The sequence below is a fragment of the Trachemys scripta genome, chromosome 6 (genome assembly GCF_013100865.1).
Source record: "Trachemys scripta elegans isolate TJP31775 chromosome 6, CAS_Tse_1.0, whole genome shotgun sequence".
Lineage (NCBI taxonomy): Eukaryota > Metazoa > Chordata > Testudines > Emydidae > Trachemys > Trachemys scripta.
In genome coordinates, this window is record NC_048303.1 from 10,909,127 (window position 1) to 10,932,889 (window position 23,763).

At 43.6% G+C, this 23,763-nt stretch overlaps 1 protein-coding gene across 1 annotated transcript in view; it reads right to left on the bottom strand.

Annotated features, from left to right (window-relative positions):
* Nucleotides 1-23,763, bottom strand: part of LOC117879086 (lipoxygenase homology domain-containing protein 1-like) — a 151,618-nt gene that overhangs the window by 123,026 nt on the left and 4,829 nt on the right. Inside the window, exon 3 of the mRNA XM_034774038.1 lies at nt 20,494-20,644. Within this exon, the coding sequence (XP_034629929.1) occupies nt 20,494-20,644 (151 nt within the window). The remainder of the gene's footprint in view (nt 1-20,493; nt 20,645-23,763) is intronic.

Consider the following 23,763-nt stretch of genomic DNA (forward strand, 5'->3'; position numbering starts at 1 on the left):
TATTCCAGTTATATTATATTCACTCATTAGCATATTTTTATAAAACCATATAGACTACATCACACCCTTTCGTTAAATCAGAAATCAACCCCTCTAACTGAAACCAAATTTAATTTTTTTGGTCATTAGCACTAAGACCTACTACATACAAATTTCCAAGGAAGAAAAGTTACCTGTACCCAAAACAGCATCAAAGTTTAATGAACACAGAATAGTAATTCAGCCTTTTAAAATTCTATAACAACACATGGTCTGATTTTGAATGTAAAATCATTATTAACTTCAGTGGATCGGGGTGTTAATTGCCTGACAAATCCAAAATTACCCCCAAATCTCTCAGCATTGCTTAGTCTGACCATAACTATTATACGGCAAATTAAAATAAAAACTAACCGCCATTTCCAAAGTTTTGCTTGTTAAAATAACCTTTTTTTTATTGAGGCTTTGGATTTAGATAACTTAGTCACACAAACTACCAAGCTACAAAAACTGGATACATGTAACACAAAGCACATGGTACTTAAGGGACCGTTCCTTGCAATATTTATTACCAGGTGTAGTGCTTACTACTATGATTGAAGCCAATGGGCCCACTTACAATGGTAACACTGCACCCAGGAATGTTTGCAGAATCAGGCCCATAACTGTTAGCATGATAATTAAAGATATAGGATATGTCTACACTTAGAGCTGGGGTGATTCCCAACCGGAGGCGACTTGCTCATGCGAGCTCTCATTGAGTCACAGCAGCGTGCGGAGCTAGCTACCCCGCGTATGTGGCTAGAATCTCGGATGGGTGGCTACTTGCGGCTAGCTCATGCTGCTGTGGCTAGATTCTATTTTTAGCACACTAGCACATTGAGAGCTGGCGCGAATACATCTCCTCGAGCTGGGAATCACACCCCCAGCTCGAAGTGCAGACATACCCACAGCCCCTGACCTTCCTCTCACATTGGGAGAAATTAGGAGTAACTCCACTGAAGTCAATGGAGTTACACCAGGATACGTAAGGTCAGAATCAGGTCCGTAACAGTCAGTGGCTCAGGCCTATAGGCTATGACTTGTCTAGGATGGCAATTTGGGGATTTTCATAGTGCACATGCCTGTTTAGCTGGTTGGTTTTCCTTTCCTTTTTAAAAACAATGTGAAACTGGGGAGTTTAACACAACAGAGGGAAGCTGTATGTTTACCCCTTTTTTTTTTCTCCTGCTGATAATAGCCCACCTTAATTGATTAGTCTCGTTCGAGTTCATATGGCAACACCCAATTTTTCATGTTCTCTGTGTATTTTATATATATATATATCTTCTTACTGTATTTTCCACTGCATGCATCCGATGAAGTGGGTTTTAGCCCACGAAAGCTTGTGGCCAAATAAATTTGTTAGTCTCTAAGCTGCCACAAGTACTCCTGTTCTTTTTGATGATACAGACTATCACAGTTACCACTGAAACTTGAAATGTGTGTGTATTTTTCTCACTACACCAGTTGCTCTTTCCAGCACAGCACTGAAATAAGGCAGAATAAGCAATGTCTTCACTACCTGTTTCCATTTCTGTCCCCACTCCTCAGGCACTATAAAAGCACTTGAAGAACATTGAACCCCCGGGGACGGTGCTTTTTGCTTCTGCAGGTTTTCTACAGCTGTTTCCAATTTTTTATTTTCCTGCTTCACTTGCTCGAGCATATCATGAGTTTGGACCGCCTGTTGCCCTGCTAACAGAGCCTGGGCTTTCCAGTGCTCAACTGCCCAGGTTACCTCTTCTACTTCTCCTGTTTTTTCTGTTACTTGTTTGGCCAGCATTCCAGCATGCTGCCTGAGCCATCTCACTGCCAGAGACATCAGTTGCAAAATTCTTGCTTTTTTACTCTTATTACTGTTTTTCAGAGCCTCGGTTTCTACCATCGCTCTACATAAGCCAGTCCATGTTTCCCCACTCTCTTTTTTAAATTCATATGGACCCCCCTTACTGGCAATCCAGCGGGTCCAACAATCATCAAACTCCGTGGGGATCATGAGGGAGGGGATGAGGGGGTTCCCTAGCTCGAGGTTTACTGCCATGTTAGATCGCGATTCCTACCACGGCAGTTTTGCTTACTCACCAGATCAGCGGTCGGGGTCACCAGTGTTGTGAGAGGCTACCGGTGTGGTGCTTCTGCTTTCTCCTCAGGGCATACTACGAGAAAAGTGCCTCTTGGCAAGGACCCGGCTCAGTGGCGGGACTTTCCACTGCCCCCGTGGCCTGACAAAGACACCACCCCAGGGACACATTCTTATACACAGTTACAAACAAGTTACACATCACTCCTGACGTATTGAGGTGCAACCCCTCTATGTAGCAAGGTACAACCCCTCTATGCAGTAAGGGGCCGCCTCGCACCTTGTACCTGTTGGTTCGATCAAAACATCTCTATCCATCATTTTACCCTTTTGCCCCTGTCATTGGGATGGGTCGGTCTGTTCCATGTTATCTGTGGAATGTTCCCGTATGGTATGTCTTGGTACCATATTTATACTATAACTATGCTAAATGAATATGTATTTCTGCAACATCAGCCCTTTCCTTGCCAACTTCTGTGAGCAGGGCCTGCCTTTTGCTCACAGCTTAACTTTGCTTTCTATGCTAGCAAAGCCTTGACCATTACTTTAGTTTGGTTCAGGCCTCATACTGGGCCTTCATTAGGCCTTTACTATGTTGCCTTCACTTACTACACTTATTTATTATTTGTATTTATTATTGTAGCCTCTAGAGCGCCCAGCTGAAACTGGGGCCTCATTGTGCCAAGGTCTGTGCAAACACACAGCAAGAAAAATTTACAATCTAAATAAACAAGACCGACAAGGTGGCGGGGGCAGGAGAACCAGTGGCTCAGAGATGTGTGAGTGGCAAACCAGTGGTCACACAGCAGGTCAGTGGGAGAGATGGGAATAAAACCCCCAGGTCTCCTGACTCTGAGTCCTATGGTTCTATCTGCCACACAACCAAATTGCACCAAAATTGCAAATTTGCTCTCTTTTTGCAACCTAATTGTGGAGGACAGTGCATTCAGCCATCTGAACTTATAAGTCATACTACCCAGTACTTTCTAAGCGGGTAGCATCACCACCCTGCTACTCACAAAGCATATATACTCAAGAGAAGGTTCAAGCATACCCTCTTCCTGAGGTTTGGCATTACTGGTGATTTACACATCACTACCATATAAGATTCAGCCTTGGTTATTCTCAGTGTTTCCCCGCCCCTACCCCCAGTCACTGTATCTAATTGCCTCTGCCTCAGTGACACTCCAACCCCATTAAATATTCCTAGGGCCTGATTCTGAGATCCTTACATCAGCATAACTGCACTGACTTCAATGGACTGCCTCTTGAGTCCCACCTGGACAGCTTACATGAGAATCAGGCCCCTAGACTGAAGCTAATTGAACACACCTCACCTTACCTCAGTCACTACGCAAACACACCTCTGCCTCGCTATGCAGTGCAGGACACCTGACACAGAGATAACTCAGCAGAATAGCCCTCTAACCCCATGCAGACACCTAGATTCTACCGCCCTGTTACACAGCTATGAACTGCTTAACTGGAGACCACTCCCCAACTCCTGACTGCACCTTCCAGATACACACCTGTCTGCACTGGGCCTTAAGGACAGTAGAAGTCTGAGAATTATCCATGCATGAACTAGGGTGTCTTTCTAAGGATTCAGGGATCTGACCAGGGATGCGGAAGGTGCTAATGGGTGAATAGTTTGATTTTTCATTTGCTTTATGAAGTATTACCTTTTCCACAACACACTCCTTCCCTGTAGTACCCTGACACTAAGAGTTCTTACTTTCACGTCCTGACAGGCTCCTTGTTTCCTTAGAGCACGGTGTGTATTGAAATTGTTCTCGTAGGCCACTTTGTACATCCTGGAGACACCGTACAACCACAGCACTAATTGATTATATCAGATACAGTTGCCATTAAACAGATAAGTCCACAAAATAGCTCAACCTCAACCCATCCTAACAACCCAGCTGCCTTCTACACATTGGCTAGTGCCAGGTAACAGGATAGCGGTTACATTCCTATGTAGTGTTTTCCATCCATTGATCTCAAACACTTTACAATGGTAAAGCATTATTATCCACATTTCACAGACAAGGGCACAGAGGGGTTAAGGGACTTGCCCACGGTCATACACCAAGCCTGTGGCAGAGCCAGGAGTAGCAGTCAGGAGTCCCAACTCCTATTCCAATGGGCCATGCTATCTCCTCTGTTAAGTAATTGTCTGTTTGCACAGTACTTTGAAAATGGAATATACTTTCCTACAGCTTCAGTTGTTAGCACATTAGAGTAGCTATCGATCAACAGTAAAGCAGACAATTTGCCCAACAACGCCAAGACAAAAAATATACTTTTGGATGGGCGTGCTAATATCTCCCCATCTTTTACCTTTTTTTTTTTTTTTTGGTCCCAACCAATCCCAGCAGTGACCCTTCTTCCAGATGAGAGCTGAATGTGACCCGTTAGAGCTGATGTAGAAAACAGCCAGAGGAAACCATTTGCAGTACACAAGAAGTTTTATCGGTCCTCCAAAATTCAGGAACTATTCTACCTATTCTTGAATGCCATCTGCTGGCACCTTATCTATGAACTATTTACATATATGCAGATACAGCAGGCCTGTAACAACCCCATCAATGTCACTGAGAATCAAAGGAAGGTTGCTCTAGAGAAATGCATGATGCGCCCTTTCTTCAGGGACAAATAAAGCTGCTTTGGGAGCACTCCTTGGCCAGGACTGATCTAACTGTCTGAGAAACGCATACTTTCTCTGTGCTAGATACTCTGCCTCTGGTTAGCCGGCTGACCTTCGCACTGGCAGTTTTCTCTGCTGAAGACCCTGCCATCCAGAAGGCAGTTTTATTTCTCGCTCTTGGCGGCCTTCACTCATGCAGATTTTCTGAGCCAGCATTCTCTCTCTCTCTTTGTAGTAATATTCTCCTGAGATCCTTTGTTCGGAGGAGGTTTAATATGGCTTTGCAGCACAGACCAGCAAAGCAGTGTGGACTGGGAGTGAAATTCAGGGAACTTGCAGGCTTCTTCACTCATATTATCTTAACCTCTAGGTAAGAGGAAAATCAAGGCAAGTGACAAATCATATTAACAGAACTGGGTTTTTTAGAAAACTTCTGCCACACGGAGAGGGAATTAGAGACATTGTTAAAAGCTGCCAAAAAAACAGAAGGGCAAAAAAAGTTATCTTGGAAAGGATAAAAGTAAAATAATTGCAGCTGTACTTGTCTGGATCAGGGAAAATAAATAGGAAAATTTCCATTAGGCTTACATAAAATGAAGAAGCTCTCAGGATTACATGGATTCAAACCCAAGAAATATTCATACCTCTTATCTGTCTGTGCAATGGATTTACTTGAAGGTTCTCATATTTGATCTAGTTATTTCCTGCAGTAGCTGCCACCTGGTATATGTGGATGTAAGTAGCTGTAAGCATGCAAATTGCTTCCCAGAACACAGGGAACTCTGTCACATGAAATTACTCCCCAGTTTAATAATGTGCTGATATGCCTCAGCAGCATGTCAATGAACATGGCCATAAATGTGCTGCCACTAAAATGCTCCAAGCCCCATACAGCAAGCAAAAACCCGAGTCTCCTCACATGCCATGAACAAGTTAGTTGCCCGGCCCATTCCAGCCGTTATTACTAAACCATATTAATTCCCCCATCCACCCTACCCTGCTGCTAATTGCTGCTGCATCTGATTTCTCCCCTGGCCAGAAGAACCACCATTAACACTGCTCTGCTCTCATTTGGCCGGCTCGGATTGCTGAAGGGCAGTAAGATCCAATTCCCATCTCCTTTTCCTCCTGCAAATCACAGACCAAGCACATCACTTCCTGAACCACATTAGCTAGAGAGAAGGACGTCCATGGCCATTACTTATTTCAAGGGTCCAATAGGTCACGAAGAAGCAAGGCCGCTGCTTCTACTGCTGCTCAGAGTGAATACAGCATACAGGTATATGTGTACCGCTGCCTGCTGCTAAATAGAATCCGAACTCTCTCGTTGTTGTGATGCCCTCTAGTCTAGTGGATGGCATCCAGAAAATATAAAACCTCCATTTACTGACTTCTCGATCTTGAGTAGCAGAGATCTTTATTCTGAACCAAAAGGTCCCCGAGTCCTATTCTTCATGCAGCCTATGTGCTGTTTAGCTGGCAACCCTGGTCTGTGCATAATTACACATTTGTTACACTAGCCAGATAGCTGAACGCAAATGAGCCAGTTTCTATGCAATAAAAGGTACATTTTCAGCCCACAAGCTCTGGATCTAGATCCCAAGGCATCTCACTAAAAACCTGCCCGAGAATGTAGACTACTGAATTTCCCATTGAACTTTTGTTCCCGTACTAATTTACTTTGCATTCAGAAATATTTTGAGTGCAATGCCCAAACTGTTCCATATTACAGGGCTCAGCGAACAGCTGTCAAGAAGCAAACAACTGGTGATTTTTCACACTGTTAGCACCAGACAGTTGGGTGCCTGGAAATGCTGTTTAAAGCTTAATCCACAATATCATCTAACTGAGGATTTCGCAAGATTATGAATAAACATTACGCTACTAAGTAGCTGAACTCCAGAAATAAGAGCAGAGCGATATAGTTACTTGTATTTGCCATTAGCCAGGAGAAAACGACAGTGTGACAATGGCAAGCGGGGCTTCTAATGTCACAGGCACAAGAGCATCTAAGCACACACACAAATACTTGAAAGAAAAAAAAGGGTAAGAAGTAACTCAATCCTACCAGCACTTTCTTTGCAAAGGCTTGGAGCTGAACCCAGAATAGAAAGGAGTAACATGAAATAACATGGCAGAGGTGCAATATCAAACAACTTAAGTAATTTGGTATGGAAAATTTAGAGGGCATCTTTATGAGGGCAAGATTAAAATGGAAGTGCTAATACCATCCTTTCCAGCAGACAGACAGGAAGATACTTACTAAGTCACAGACGATGCTGGATTCTCTTCTCTGTCACATATCCTGATTGCACTTAAGAGGCAGACTAAAACGATCTATATCATAGTGTTCTCTAGTGCAGTGGTCTCCAAAGTGGGGTGCGCAAGAGGATCCTTGGTAGAGCTGGCGCGGCAGGGGGTGCGTGCTCAAAAATGTTTTACTGATAGGGGTGCGCGATCAAAAAAGTTTGGAGACCACGGCTCTAGTGGGTAAGGGCTCTCTTCTGGAAGGTGCTGAGCGCTCGGACTGGATCGAGCTAAGCACTTCAGCATGTGATCCATTCTCAGCATATAGATAGACCCATAGGGTGACATCCTGGCATAACTCCCATTTAATTCAATGGGGCCAGAATTTCACCCGTTGACTTCAACAGAACCTCACACATGCGTAAGCGCTTTGCTGGATCAGGCCAGAGTGCTCAGCCCCTTGAAGGATCAAGCCTTGGGGTAGAGAACAAGGAGTCAACATTCCTTGATTCTAGTTTCAGCTCTGCGACCGACTACTTCTGTGACATTAGTCAAGTCACTTAAGCTAAGTAAGTCACCTGAGTTTCACAGGGGCTGAGAATCTGCAGTCTCCATTGAATTCAATAGCCACTGCAGGCATTCAGCATCTCCAGAAATCAGGACAATTACGCTTAGGTGCCTACCTTTAGACTCTCAAGTTTGATTACAAAAACACCTTAACCTCCAGGTTCTTAAACCCTGATCTAGCAAAGCACTTAACCACATGCTTAACTTTAAGCATGTAAGTATTCTCACCACAGCCAACGCACTTAAAGTTAAGCATGTGCTAAAGTGCTTTGCTGGATTAGAGTCTTTGTTTCTATACATGAAATTGGGATAATAATACTTACCTACCTCACATGGTTTTGTGACACGCAATACTTTGCAAAGCCCCCTGATGAAAGTGCAAACAATTGTCTAATACAGAGCCACTTACGGGATTTTATAACATGTCTAAGAAGTTAACTATTTACCTTTGTGTAAATATTTCAAAACAGGAAACTTTTCCAGAAATGTTTTGCTGGGATCTCTCCACTTGTCCCTTTGTTGATGGTTTCCTTCTGGCAGACATGGGCTGATCATAGCTCCTAGGTCATCCTGATGAAGTCACTGCAGGGAGAGCTGAATACACTACCTCCCCTTCCCTGAGGGACTTTGGGACTGAGTTTGGGACTATCTATCTTAGATATAGCTGTCCCTAGCCAATATGGCTTGTAATCTCTGAGTAACTTTGGATCCACCCGGGTCCTGGATGCCTAGGTGATGTGTGGTCTACTGTACTTGGTTCCATCTGTTGATGACTAGGAGGCTGGAACTGTTCCTCCTTGATTCTGAGCTATCCACAGAGATCCACCACTGTATCTCAGTGCTAGGATTGCTGTGGTGTACTCCAATCAGGGCTACCTTCGAAAGATAAGAGATGGGGTGCTCTGCTTCTGGGTTGAGTTAAGTGTTATGTACTCCTAATGGGTTACAGCGGCGCTATGCTCTGATCTGGTTACTAAGAACCTAGTCAAGCAAAGCACTTAAGCATGTACTTAAAATTAAGCACACAAAGTGCCATTAAAGTTAATGGAACTCGAGCTATAGTCATTTCCAAGGATGGATCAAGGCTTTGGTTACTATCTATAAATCACTAAATGAACTCAGACCCAGTCACCACCTCTCTCTTATGGCAGGCATTGTGCTTGGCTGGGCCTCCGTCATGGTTTGATTCCTGAACTTAGATCCACCATATCTGGCAGCACGTCATCCTCAGAGGGGAGAACACACCTCTTGAACCTGCTCTGACCAGCTTGGTGGGATTCAGAACACATCAAGAGCACAGGTCTACTTGAGAGATTTTTGTACTGGTGTAGCTACACTGATGTGGCTGAACTGGTACCAACCCCTTGCGCACACTCACTGCACTGGTGTAAAATGGAATTTGCACCTGTGCAAACTCACCACAGTTTCAAACCAGTCACATCAATGCTAAAATCTCCAATGTGGACAATCTCTAAGACATATTTGTTTGGTCAAGCTCTTGACTGACCGTTAGTAATATTAGGAATAGGGTGCTTTTTCAGAGAACAGCACGGGATAGGGAAGGGAGCAAGCTCCTGCAATGAGTATAGATAAAAATTATAATAAATAGTGTCCAAAAATCAATACTTAGTTAGGAAAGAAGTAGATAAATCATGCTGCTTTTTGACATGATACCTCACATCATCTCATGAGACTCTACAGAATGGAACAATTAAAATAAAATAACTGCACTGGTTCGATAGTCACTGTTTTTGGATGCTTAATGCACCTTTTCACTTACAAATAAAAAGAAACAAAAACAACAAGGCACCTTCAACCCTTATTTATTGACTCCAGCCAGAACATTCAGCGAGGATCAGGAATCACAACTGGGGTCAGATTTTCAAAACAGCTCACTCCCAGCAACGTTCTTCACCATTTCATTTGAAAAAGCAAACTATAAACTGGCTTATTTTATACTCAGGCCTATACTTAGCAGCCTAGTAGCCGAACAGCCATATGAATTTATGATAATTAAAAAATATAAGGTACTACCAAGACATAGTCTGTCTTTTTAATCCTGAATTATTAACCTATTCTTATTATTAACCTGCATGAACCTTATTAATACGCTTCCTTTAAAGGTCAGCAGTAATAGGGGAATGCCAATTGGGCTCTGCAACAATGAAATATTTTATACGAACATATGCCTATTCTGAAAGCTATGCCCCATCTAGGTTAAAGAGTAACAGCAGTTTTATCTCATCCGAAATTTCTTTCCCCAGGCAGTAATTTGTTGGGATTCAAAAGACAAAGAAGATCACCCCACAAATTCGGGTTTACTTTTGGTTGTGTTTGTCCGATTGCCAATATTGATATTAGACTGGAGGTGAATGGAAGAAATTTAAGGCTTTTTTTTTTTTTTTTTTTTGCATGCTTCCATCCTCTAGGTAAGAGCTTTGTTCACATATAGTAACTACTACTTTTGACAGAGATAAAAGGATATCTTCATCTGTGCATTTTTTTTGTGGATTATTAGATTCTGAAACAAAACCACATTATAATCTACAGGAATACTCCAAACTGTTTGCAAGTGGCTATGGTTTAAAAAACATTCAACACAAAAGACAAAATGTTATCCTACCAGTACGTGCACTAGAAGACTGAAGTCTCTTTCTCCACCACATTGCAATTTAGCTGACGCAGGTCTTTCCACTCCCTTAATTCAGGACTTGGTGCTGAGCAAATCGTTTAACCAAACCACTTAAGAAGGGAAGCTCTCTTCCTGTTATCTCAGGAGCTTGAATGATCCAGCCAGGAGAGAAGTCAAGATGTACCAGCTATCACTTCTGGTATTGAAGTGCAAGCGTCAGCCAACTGAGAGCCCTTTCAGACTTAATGAGTGCTTTAAAAAAATATGAAGCCGGCAAGGACCTATTGACCTCTGCTAGATGGAAAGAAGATGATAAAAGTGAAAACTAAGAGGAATCACTAATGGCATTTTGTACAGAGATTCTGCCCTTTCCCCCTACCTTCTTCTTCATCTATGCTTTACATTAGTGAACTTTTACAAAGCAGCTAAAGGGGAACTTCAGTATCATTAATATACAGTGGCGGGGCGGGGGGGGGAGGGGGTTGCTGAATGGCTGGAGTTTTTTTAACAAGGGGAAATTCAGGCTTTTAATGTCACTGCAGAGAGGCAAAAGGATTCTATCAAAATAAAAATCAAAGATTTGTTTGAAAAATCCTTACTTATATAGCTAAGAACATCTAGATTTTTAAAATGGAGAGAGCTGTAAGAAGCTGTTTTGCTATTCAGCCTGTATGGTCTTGCACATTTCCCTCCATCTGGGCACTGAACTATCATTTCTACTTTAGAATGTAAGCAGAGGGCAGTGGTTCACCCATGGTTCTGTCATTCTGTAGTCCACACAGAAAAAGACCATCTCATAGGCTCACCTCCCCTTCCCAAGCACCTCCTACTTGGGCAGCAGAACAAAGATGGATTTTCAGAAAAGCGCTCCACATTGGCTTAACTTTGTTCCCACTGGAGTCAATGGGCAGTGTATCACTGATTCCAACTGGAGCAAAGTTAGGTGAGTGCTGAAGACCTTAGAAAAATCTCACCCTGCACCTTTGGAGAAATAAGAGTTATGGACAACTCAGAATCCAAGGACTCCACTTGTGATACAATGCTGCTCTGTCTGGTTCCAAGCCCCAGCCAGGTAGGGTGGTGCTTACGTTTAAAAAGTGTTTTCACTGACGTTAAAAAAAAAAAAAGCATGAAAAGCATTATTTCCATTGAGCCAACTTCATCACTGGCATAACACCACTATAAACCAGTGGAGTTACACAGAAATGAACTGGGACCATTAGGTTTTCTTAAAAAAAAAATCTCTGAAGAACTACATTTTGGGCTTAAAACCATTTGATAGCATCTGTATAAGACTCTGATTTTTCAATCCTATGCCAACGGTGTTTAAAGCAGCAATAATACTTAGTGCTTCATCCAAGAATCTTAAATGTAATTCACAAATCTTTTAAAAAAATCTATAGAGCACCAATCACAGTATCTAGGTACATTAATGAATTAAACTGCACAACATTCCTGTGAGATCAGTTTTATTATCCTCATTTCATAGCTGGGGGAAATCCACGCCACTGTGACATTCCCCAGGTGTTATCTGGACTGGTGATCTGCTAGGTCACTCCAAACCTTGACTATGGGAGCCAACCATACCCTGCTCTGCTGTGAGAACCCCGACTCCTGGACTGTTCCCACACAGCCTCTAGCACGTAAGCTGCTACCAGCTATGTGACTGAGCACTTTTGACCAGCCGCCGCTTGGATTGTGCAACCGAATGACACTAACCAATATCTCCAGTCCCAGACAACTCTAGGAACCTCCGTCTTGCAGTGTCCAGTTATTCCCACTGGACACTAAAAGTTGATACGAGTTCGTCAATTTAACAAAGAAATTGATATGTACCAGGCTTGTTATCCCAAGGGGAGTCTCTGACATGCTTCAAACCAAACATATTGCTTCCCGTAGAATAAACAAAGTTATTAACCACAAAAGATATATGTTAAGTGATTGTAAGTCAAAGCACAAGAAGTCAGATTGGTCAAATGAAATAAAAGCAAAACGCATTCTAAGATGATCTTAACTCTTTCAGTCCCCTTACAAACTTAGATGCTTCTCACCACAGCCTGACTGGTTGCCCTTCAGCCCAGCTCTCCCCTTTGATCAGCGCTTCAGTCGCTTGGTGTCTGTAGATGGAGGTGGAAGAGAGAGAGCATGGCAAACCTCTCTCCCTTTTATCATGTTCTTTCTTCTCTCTTGGCTTTGCCCCCCCCCACTTCAGAGTCAGGTATGCACTACTTCATCCTAGTCCCAAACTGACCAAGGATAGGGGGGTGACTCACTCGAGAGTCCAACAGATCCTTTGTTCCTGTGAGGCTGAGCTGGGTTTGTCCCATAGATGCCCTGATGAGGTGTGAACTGCCCCTCTGCCCCTGGAGAGTTTTGCCTGGGTTTGTTTTAAGCCATGAGGACACATTTTCAGCCTCATAACTAGATACATGAAATTACAACCTATAACATCACTATAACAACAATGCTCAGTGCATCATGAGCCTTCTGAAGACACCCGACATGACAAACTGAGCATTGGATACCACACAATCATATTATAAGGATGAACATGAGGGTGCAGGGTGTTCCCCCGAGGTACAAAGTCTCAGAACAGGGTTGAGGTTAAAGTTTCTTCAAGAGATTTCTTCATTTAAGACACCGAGGAGAAAGATCTATGCCTCTAAGTTTAGTATACTGAAGTTTAGTATTTGCTACCAGAGCTATGCACGTTACCTGCTATTTAGTTATTGCTGTTTCTATAGGAAAGTTTCTAAAATCTGCACAGAGGATAATATTATAATATACCTTATCTTTGTTAGTGGTACAGGAGAAAAGATTGTTATTTGAATCTCCAGCTGGCATGGGGGGACCTACTTCTGATTTGCAAGAAATATTCAGTGGCAAAAAACTACATTTACATAGCGTTACGGTTGCTTGGTGGCATATCTTCCAGTTGCGGAACTTTGAACAACATTCAAACTCATGCAACCTTAACTCTGCCCTCTTTCAGCATGCCCCAATACGCCTCATGAACACATATACCTTTACTCTGCTAACCCCACAGTTACTGAAATGTACAAGCTCTTTTATAACCCATTCACTCTCATCTCCAGGACTCCATCTAACACTATTACAGGACAAAATGGGGAAGAAAAAAAAAAGGATTGTGCTCTTTTCTATTTCCTCCTGGAGCAGGCAGTAGCCAATGGCAACTATTTGCCTGCACTCTAGAAGCAGGCAGTGTGTTATGTGTACCTGCATTAAGTGGTGGAGGCAGTAGCTGAGTCTGCTTGGTAAAGCTGCATTTGTGATCTTAGGACACATGTGGGTTACTTTGAGGTGCGTGACAGAACTGTGATTCTGATATAAGGAGATGTAAGATTTGCACCTTCCAATGTGTGTAAGCAAGGGAAGAGCTGCAGGGGTACCATCAGGATCCAGTCTGCATCATTTCAATGCAGAATTGCATATGTCATATAATTAGCAGGGCCCAGGGTTTTTATTACAAAGAGTATTGTCAATCGTGAGCTGGGATATGAGAGCAGTCTAAGCATTTATTATCTGAATGCACTCCAGGTAAAGCGAGTGTGGTCGGTGTCAGGTGTAGCTGTACTGATGGTACAGGCAGTAGTTAGCTCTGTTTGGCAGAGATGCATTTGTGAGATCTGTGGATTTCTTTGAGGTGTGTGACCAAGCTGTGATTGTGATAGGAGAAGATCTAGGTTTTCCACCCTCTAGTATGTGACAGCAAAGGGAAGAGGTGCATGGGTACCTTCAGGATGCAGTATCCATCATTTCTTTGCAAAATTATGTAGGTTGTCAGTATCAGGGCACACGGCTTTTATTACAAAGGATATTATCAGCAGCGAGGTGGAATATGAGAGGATTCCAATGCTTTAATGATGGTTAAGTGAAGTGTAGCTTAAGATGGTCTCCTGTGAGTATGTGTAAGGGAGTTTTAAAAGGCTGAGAAGTGGTCCTTAAGTTTACATGTGTGGTATTCTTTCTGGGGAGTTGACTAAGTGTTTGAATGTATGCCAGGATCTGAAACCTCCTGAATCTTATAGTGCCAAGAGCAGTGCTTAATTTGTGCCAGGGGTTGCCAGGGCTGAGCCTGGCCACCTCTTGGCTTGACAGTTAATAGCCCCAGCACCTCTCGGCTTACCGCATCAGTTATGAAAGTAAATAAATTGCTTGAACCCCTGCACCTACTTGCTTGAGCCCTGGCATCTCTTTCACTCCTCCACCCCCCATCTCTCCCCTCTCAGGAAGCATTCCCAGGTCTAATTTTTCCCCAAAAAGACTTTTATTACATTCCCCAGAAAATAAAATTGCCACCCACGACTCATAGATTGTAGCAACCTCCAGTGATAGTTCAAAACCCCTTTTGTGATTAACTTAGTTATGTCAACTGAAGGATGAGTTCACAGCCATCAGTCTCAATGAGGTCTCTGAGCCATCCAGTCATTAGTACCACTCAGTTTAACAGTACAAAGCAGAAGAAAAAAATTTTTTGGAGGGATGTGGGGGATGAAACTCAATCCCCTCGGTTAAATGACCCCAAATTTTGATCAATAACGCTACCCCAAGTCCCCATGAGGCACAAATTTCAAAGCACTCCAAATTAACAGGTCAGATTTTAGAGTACTTTAAAGGGTTGTGCTTTAAAGCATATAAAATAGAGGGAATGGAACTAGCTGTTTTTCTGTATTGGCGCATGAGCACTGTAAAAGTGTACATTTTCTTAAATACCACTCTCAATTTGGGTCCCCTGCAGATTTAGTGGATGCCACACACTACCTTCGGTAAAACTCAACAGATTGAGATCATTTTGACCTGCATCACATCAATAATTTGACCTCTCTCTCTGAACAAAAAAAACGACCTAGAAATATTTTGAAAAATGGCTATTCTTTTCTGGGTTTATATCTCTACAACCCTCGTTCAAATGACCCCAAATTTGGATTACTAACCCTACCATGCACCCTCCTGCAGCACTCCAAATTTCAAAGGAATCTGACTAAGTATGTTGATTATAGAGGTCTTAGAAAGTTGCCCTTGAAACAGAAGACGTGACATAAGCTTAACTACAGTGGAGCTGCTGTACCATTAAAATCAAGGAAATATTTTGAAGAGGTGTTATTGTTCCTTCGAAAAAAGACAACTATTCCAGAGACACTTTACCATAATGGGCTCTCATTTTACAAAAGAGACAACCAAGTGGGGACATGATAGACATCTATAAAATCATGTACGGTGTGGAGAATGTGAAGAGGGAAGTGTTATTTACCCCTTCACAACAATCAGGGGTCGCCTAATGAAATTAATAGGCAGCAGGTTTAAACAAACAAAAGGAGGTACTTCTTCACACAAAGCACAGTCAACCTATGGAACTGGTTGCCAGGGGATGTTGTGAAGGCCAAAAGTATAACTGGGTTCAAAAAAGAATTAGATAATTTCATCCACACTGTAAACATTGTTCCAGCGCCCTTGAAGATGTCCAGGGCATGTGCTGATTTGACACATGAACTCAGTAGTCTCTGGTGGCAGGAGACTATGGAGACCTCTGCAGAACCCCAAGCTGCCCAGCATGGTTGAACTTCTAGGGGAGAGTAGTGTTAAAAATGTTACCTGTGTTCCCCAGGGGTGAATCCCCCTGCAGACGGCATTGACCAGGCTGGCATGGGAAGGTGTAATTTGCACCTCCTTCTGCCAGCACAAGTGAATCTTGGCTATTAGCCAAGATGGTGAGGGGTTCAATCCCATGCTCTAGGTGTCCCTAAACTTCTGACTGCCAGAAGCTGGGATTGGACAACTGGACGTTATTGATCATACAATAATTGCCTTCTTCTGCTCATTCCCTCTGAAGTATCTGGCACTGGCGACTGTTGGAAGAAAGGATACTGGGCCAGATGGACCACTGCCCTAACTCAGTATGGCCATTCTTATTTTATGCTCAACCACTGCCAGGAAATATTACTATATGGCAGGATGATGACGCCTGTCAACTCCATTAGGGAGCCACAGTTTAGTGCTCACTGGTTTGCAGGATGCTGTAGGGCTGTGTTCTGTTTGTCCCTAGACGGTGCTGCTGAAGGACGCAATGTTTTATAAAAATCAGATCCCAATCCTTTTACATCTACTGTACAATATGCATGATTATAAATACAGAGACCTATTGTATGTACACCTTTGTGCTTTCATTATGCATATTTAAAGGCTTAAGTACTTAACTGGCAACAGACTATCCCCCCAAGTTTCAAAAGTGCTGAACACTCTGCGGCTTCCCAAAATTAAAGGCCACTTTGGAAAATGTGGACCTCTGCCCGTATAGTACAACAGCAGCTGCACGTTTCTATAGCGCAGCCACCGTCTGGTATAGCAGTGCTCGCAGCCCTGGACATTAACCTTTAAATACTTACCCTAATAAATAAATAAAGCAGGGAGATGCCGATTTTTAGGCAGTGCACTGGTGGTGACCTGACAGCCAATTAAGGTTCACAATAACAAGACTTGTTCACAAAGGGAAACCTGACCCTGAACCTTTCTGATTTTTCTTTATTAAAATGTAAAAAGAAACTAGTCAGGATTCACTTGTGCTGGCAGAAGGAGGTGCATATTACACCTTCCCATGCCAGCCTGGTCAATGCCGTCTGCAGGGGAATTCACCCCTGGGGATCACAGGTAACATTTTTAACACTACTCTCCCCTAGAAGTTCAACCATGCTGGGCAGCTTGGGGTTCTGCAGAGGTCTCCATAGTCTCCTGCCACCAGAGACTACTGAGTTCATGTGTCAAATCAGCACATGCCCTGGACATCTTCAAGGGCACTAGAACAACGTTTACAGTGTGGGTGCTGAAAGCTGTCACATAAAACTGTAAACCCTGTATATGATTAAGTCAGGCATTCGGTTGCTATTACTACTTCAAGCCAGGGGGTATGGACAACGCTTCTGCTCTCAGCGACTGGGATGTGGGTGGTCATAGCTAGTGGCTGGAACATGCCTAGTGGTTAGAGCAGGCATCAGTGCCCAGGGTCAGAGTCAGCAGTCAGATGCCACAGCCGAAGTCAGAGGTCAGGAATCAGCACCGAGGGTCAGAACCCGGTTACCTGGAGCAAGGCAAGGCGGGGAGCAAGGCTGGGAAGAAACAGGCACAAGCACTGTCACAGCCAGGGGAAAATGCATTGAGCAGCTGCTAAACTGCAACTGTTGCTGGGCTTAAGAGTCAATCTGCTGACCCATCCACTCAGGTGGCATAGCCAATTAGGCAGCCTATTAACAGGCCAGCTGGGTGCATTAGGTAGCCCGGAGACTGGATCTGCTGCAGGTCCTAATTCCCGACACCTGAATATCTTTATTATGCATTTTCCCAATGTTTTCACCTGCACAGGCTGCCTCAATACCCACCCTGGCAGCCTTTCCATTATAGACAGACCTAGCGTGAATCTGCCCCACCACATGTCAAGGTTAATATTGCAGGAAAAATAAGATGTGACAAACCCAGGAAAGGTAAAGTTAAACTGACTTTTTTCTCTTTACTCTCTTCCCTGTGAATAAAAAACAAGGCAAAATGCTGTGAGTCACAGCTGGCGCCTGACCTTTAGCAAAGATGTTATTCAAGCACTAACAGCAGCATCAAAATAAATTGCAATTGTGCCACCTTCAATAGCACTCTCATCAGATTTCCCAAGCTAAGCAGGGCTGGGTTGGGTGCATATGTGGGAACATCTGACTCAGTATATAAACATGAGAGACCTCCAAGGAACAGCGAGGCACTGCAGAAAGTGGGGTTAGTGATTCAATAGGTGGCACTAAATAAGTGGGTTGATTATCAGAGGTGCTATGTCTACACAACCCCCCTTGATTTACCGGAGTCCCAGGATAAAAAGAAAATGCAGGGGCTCAACACCTCTGAAAGACTGGCACTTATTTAAGTGCCTAACCTTAGGCATTCATGTTTCATGACTTCGGCCTAAGTGACTTGCCCAAGACCATACAAGAATCTGTGGCAGAGCCTATAATCGAATGCCCATTCATTTTCTTGAGACCTGGTGGGTGAGGTAATACCTTGTATTGGACCAACTTCTTTTGGTGAGAGAGATAAGCTTTCGAGCTTACATGGAGCTCTCAAGACCGGAAAAAAGAGCTCAAGCTTTCGAAAAGTTCAAAAGCTTGTCTCCCTCACCAACAGAAGTTGGTCGAATAAAAGATATTACCTCACCCAGCTTGTCTCTCTAATATCCTGTGAGCAACACAGCTACAACTACACTGCATATATTCATTTTCTTAACAATTGTTTCACTTGCTGCCAGTGGTGGATATGAGTTTGTACAGATCACCCTGGAGTTTGTTATGGTTACTATGCGTGGGCATTGGGAGTGTGTGTGCAAATCAAACAGGACAAAACCCTATGAAGTTTATATCACAGTTTTAACAAACAAAACCACATTAGGGAAGAGAATACTGAATTTATGCCTTAATTCTGTCACCCAGGTGTGAAGGTGGGCCACTCTCATTAAATTGTCCCACTGTGATGCACTGGCGGTGTGTGTGTGTGTGTGTGTGGAGAGAGATTATTCTCTAGTGGCTGACCTACAAAAAGGATAAAGGGAGCTGCTTCTCTTGGAAGCTCAGGAGTTCGCTCTTAAACCACAGGGTATCACTGCTTGACTTCTGAGCTGACAGACCAGGGGTACGTCTACACTTACTTCCTGGTTCGGCGGCAGGCAATCGATCTTCTGGGATCGATCCCGGAAGTGCTCACCGTCGACGCCGGTACTCCAGCTCGGCAAGAGGAGTACGCGGCATTGATGGGGGAGCCTGCCTGCCGCGTCTGGACCCGCGGTAAGTTCGGACTAAGGTACTTCGAATTCAGCTACGTTATTAACGTAGCTGAATTTGCGTACCTTAGTCCGAAGTGGGGGGTTAGTGTGGACCAGGCCCAAGTTTCTAGTCCCAGCTGCCAATTTGTTCATGTGTTCATTTATATGCAGTACACCTCTACCCCGATAGAACGTGACCCGATATAACACGAATTCGGATATAACGCGGTAAAGCAGCAGGGAGCCCCGGGCCCTTTAAAGCGCCACCTGAGCCCCGCTGCTTTACCGCGATATATCCGAATTTGTGTGGAGCCCCAGGCCCTTTAAATCACTGTCCAAGCTGGCTGCCAGAGCTCCGGCGGTGATTTAAAGGGCCCAGAGCTCCCCACAGCAGCTGGAGACCCGATATAACGCGGTCTCACCTATAAGGCGGTGAGATTTTTTGGCTCCTGAAGACTGCGTTATATCGGGGTAGAGGTGTAGTTGTTCCTGTTGTCGGCAGATCATGAATTTATTTTACCACAAAACTAGGCAAGTGTCACAAAATTATGTCCTGAAAAGTCAAGGCTCAATAGGGCAGAAATGTGGTTTAAAGGACACCATCTACATACTCACTTATCCTTAAGGTTTGTTATTTACACTGTATTGCTCTCTTACAAGCTTGAGAATAGAGTTCATTCCTTACCAATTCTGCCTGTTTCCAACCAGTAATTATTGCTTACCTCTTCTGCCGCCCTCCCATACTCTATTTTATGTAAAGCGCAAGCCAGCCTGGCTTTGTATTATTTGTTTATTATTGTCGTCATTTTTTTTCCAGTTAGTAAATCTCCTACTGCTGTTATGTGTTTTTAAGAAGAAACACTCTGATGGGATCCTGAAGCCAATATTTTCAGTCAGGAACAACATTTATACTATTTAAGTCTGGTAAGCTCCGCGTCCCTTTGTTTTGGCACACAGATTCTACAGCAACCCAGATGGATACGCACCGCCCAGGAATATCACTGTGTCAGTTCACAACAAGAAAAATGTGCATGAACTGGGCAGCTTTCCTGCCTCTCATTCACAGTCTGGAATTAAATAATAGTGTAGTGACCTATGCTTAGATTCCCAGATACAAGCATGACACTAAAGCAGGCAATAAAAATTCATGATGAATATACATTTCCTATATATAAGCTGACAGCTGCTGCACAGAGCAACCAATTTCAGTCTAATGTGAAAGGGAACTGCATTATCTGTTACATTTCACGTTACAACATGTACCATTAGATACAGATAACCGGTAGTATGTTAATAAAAGGAATGTATCCCCACCTGCTTCCTGCTTGCATGAAACATTACCACCAAGAAACTGAACATTGCACATTGGGGTGTACACGGGGAGGGCAGGCATTTACCATGAAAGAAATCTTCCTTGCAGCTTGCAGAAAGGGCTGCACTGTGCTTACCTGTGTGGTCAGGTTTTCCATCCATGACAGCGAGTCTGCCTTTGCCAGTGGGCATAAAGGTGCGGCTGAGCTGGCAGTCAGTGTGATACAATGATAGCCACTGTCGACATAGGAAGTGCCAAGTCTTCTCACGGCTTGTATTGGTCACAGTTATCTCCTCCACATACCAGGCTTGCTGCTTCTCTAGACCATCATGCTTAAACAGAAACATGCAAAGCCTTAAAAAGTGAGATTACAGGGATGGGAGGTCTAGTGAAACTTCAATACACACACACTGCATGTGTTACATGTATGCATACATCTACATGCCATAATGTCCATATACTACCCAGGCATACACAGACACACACAAATCTTAACACCTATGGGACATGCCACATTTTCATTTAGATATTGTCCTAACAGACTGGTGGTGACCTGTAAAGGCTTGAAATTTGGCACAAGGTCGGCCTAGAGTCAGGAATGTGTCTTTTGCCATTGTTGTGAAAAACATCCAAATTTGTCCAAGTCGTAAGCCCCTGAAAGTCGCAATTCACATATGAATTTTGTTAAAGGCTGGCAGCACAGGCTATCCTCCATCCTCAAAGAGCTCCTATGGGTTGTTCAGACTTCATATGTACCATCTCCACACAGCGAATGACCATGCTCCACTCAGAGCTACAGGAGTGGAGCAAGACTTTTCCTGAAATTGCTCCTCCCAGCTTCTTCTTCTTCTTCTGTCCTTGTCACAAACTAGATATTTTTCCAGAACTGTGCACAAGTGAAGGTTCTTTCCATTGCTGCAGCGGGATCCTCCTTTGTACAGGTTTCCTCAAAGAGTCGGGAAACGAGCAGATGCTCCATGGTCAGCACCTCAGCACACTCGCATATATTTGTGTCATTAGAATAGCCCCATCTGATCATGTTCGCTTTTGATCTGCCAGTTTGCGTGTGCAGGTGGTTCAGGCATTGCCACGTTGACCAGTCTGTGTCGGCCTCTCGGGGGTTTCAGATCTATTTCAGTGCATCTGACGGCATGTAGTCTTTCATTCCGTAACCTGAGTCATGCCTTGCCTGGGGGCCATAGCAAAAGCATTTACATTGCGGCCCCTGTCAGATTCTTATGAATCTGCAAATTCTGCTGCACGCCTTGTCACTAACAACTTCAAACAAATATCATGCTCCTCCCAGCAGCTAAAGGCAGCTGTGGCACATTCTCTTTGCTCTCAAGTCTGGTCTTTCCTGTGCTCTCAATGACCCTCCTCCTCTGCATGCTGATGTCTCCTTACCATGGAAGACAAGGAGGAAGTTGAGTGACTTGATCAAAAGCAGAGTAGTGAGAAGAGAAGAAAGGAGGACAGGGACAGACAAGAACAGAGGCAGATATGATGGTGGACAGGAGCAGAGGTCGGGTCAAGTACAAGGGAGGAGTTGAGGGAGGAGCAGAAGGAGGGCAAGGACAGCTAGGAGGACAGGCGCAGAAGGATCTATAGCCACTGAAACTCACCTGGAATTAAATCCAGGATTCTTGATTCTCTACATTCCTTCCTTGTCTAGCAAATACTTGTGAAAAAACACTTACAAAATGTGTGTTTCTTCCCCCTCTAGTTGCTGGTCCACACAGAATAGAACAACCTTCTACTGCAGGGATCTTTGCCAAAGTAAGCACCCTGGTGGGCTGGGCCAGTTTGTTTACCTGCCGCGTCCGCAGGTTTGGCTGATCGTGGCTCCCACTGGCCACAGCTCCCACTGGCCGCGGTTCGCCACTCTAGGCCAATGGGGGCTGCAGGAAGCGAACCGCGGCCAGTGGGAGCTGCAATCGGCCAAACCTGCAGACGCAGCAGGTAAACAAACTGGCCCGGCCCACCAGGGGGCTTACCCTGGCGGGCTGTGGGCCAAAGGTTGCCAATCCCTGTTCTACTGCTACTAGTAACTCCATTAGCTCAAGTGACAGTGGTTTGTGCTATGGATCTAAGGACCCGCGTGGATGTCAATATGATTTCACATGATGAAATGACTGTTTTGCTGTTTACTTTTTTTAAAGGCCTAGGCATTTTTTTTTTAAATTAGTTACACTGGATGTTGTTAATGGCTGCCATCAAGCAGAACTTGGATCTACAGACTATCAAAGACCTTACTAAAGCTGATGGGTGTGCTACCTACCATTCTTTTAGACTAAATGGAAGGAATGAGATAGCCTGAGACAACAGAAACAACTAGGCAAAGCAATCGGCCACATGGTAAAGACTGAGCAGAGTGAAGCCATGTGGTCTGAGGGGTTTCCCTGAGATGGTTGAAAATGCTGGAGCAAGAGGTTTGACTGGTGCAGCTATGAGTGAGTCTGTGTGAGTGAAAGGCAGAGAGGCCAGTAGACAGACCGTAACATTCTTTAAAGAATTTTTTATGTAATAAAACCAACACCTCATAGAGCTCTTATTTCTATATGTATTACCCAGTTTCACTGTGGTTCCAACAGAAAGAAAGCTGTATAACAAAGAGCAACAAAATCAACTTCTTAAATTTTAAAAAGAAAAAATGGGACTGATCATTTGTAGGAGTAAGACTCTATAGAAACACTAGCTACACAAAAAGTCAATGGTCAGCAATCTTCACATATCAGGAAGAAAGCTTCCCTCCATCATGATATTAGCTCCAAGAGGTTTGAGAGGGGTATTTACTGGTATTTATCAGAGATAGGATTCAGGACTCTGGGACATTGGAGCTACTCTGTGATGAGAATTTTTATGTTCCTTTCTTTTCCTTTTTTAGTATTCTCCCTCTCAAACCCTTCTCCAGACTCAACCCCATGTCGTCAATTCAAGCTGTCAAAGAAAAAATAATAATTGTTGAATTATTTCTAGGCCTTAATCCAAAACACAAAACTAGATCTGAACACCTCAAAATGTTGGGGCGGGGAGGAGGGGTGTAGATCTGAATTCAATTCTCAATGTCCTAACTAGCTCCCATTGGTTGACCCAAAAAAACCCTGAGAGGTTTTTTGGTTTTGTTTTCCTTGTCTTGCTGGAGGGGAAGAACTTCTTAAAAATTGGGTCAGAATTTCGCAACTTGTCTCTATCGCAAGGTTTCTCTCACTGCTATACCTTGTCTCCTAATTGGGAAGATTGATTTGCTGTTCCCATGCATGGACTTCTTAAAACTATAGCCTCAAAAGTTAAAATTATCGCACACTCAGACAGCTTTTATTATCTTTATCATGCTTTTGCATAGAATGGGTAGAAGCTGGGAGTCACACCTTATTTTTCCTTCAACTCACCTCTGGTCTATCAAGCTGTGATTGCATTTCCCTTTTTAGTTAATTATGTGAGCCTCAATTTA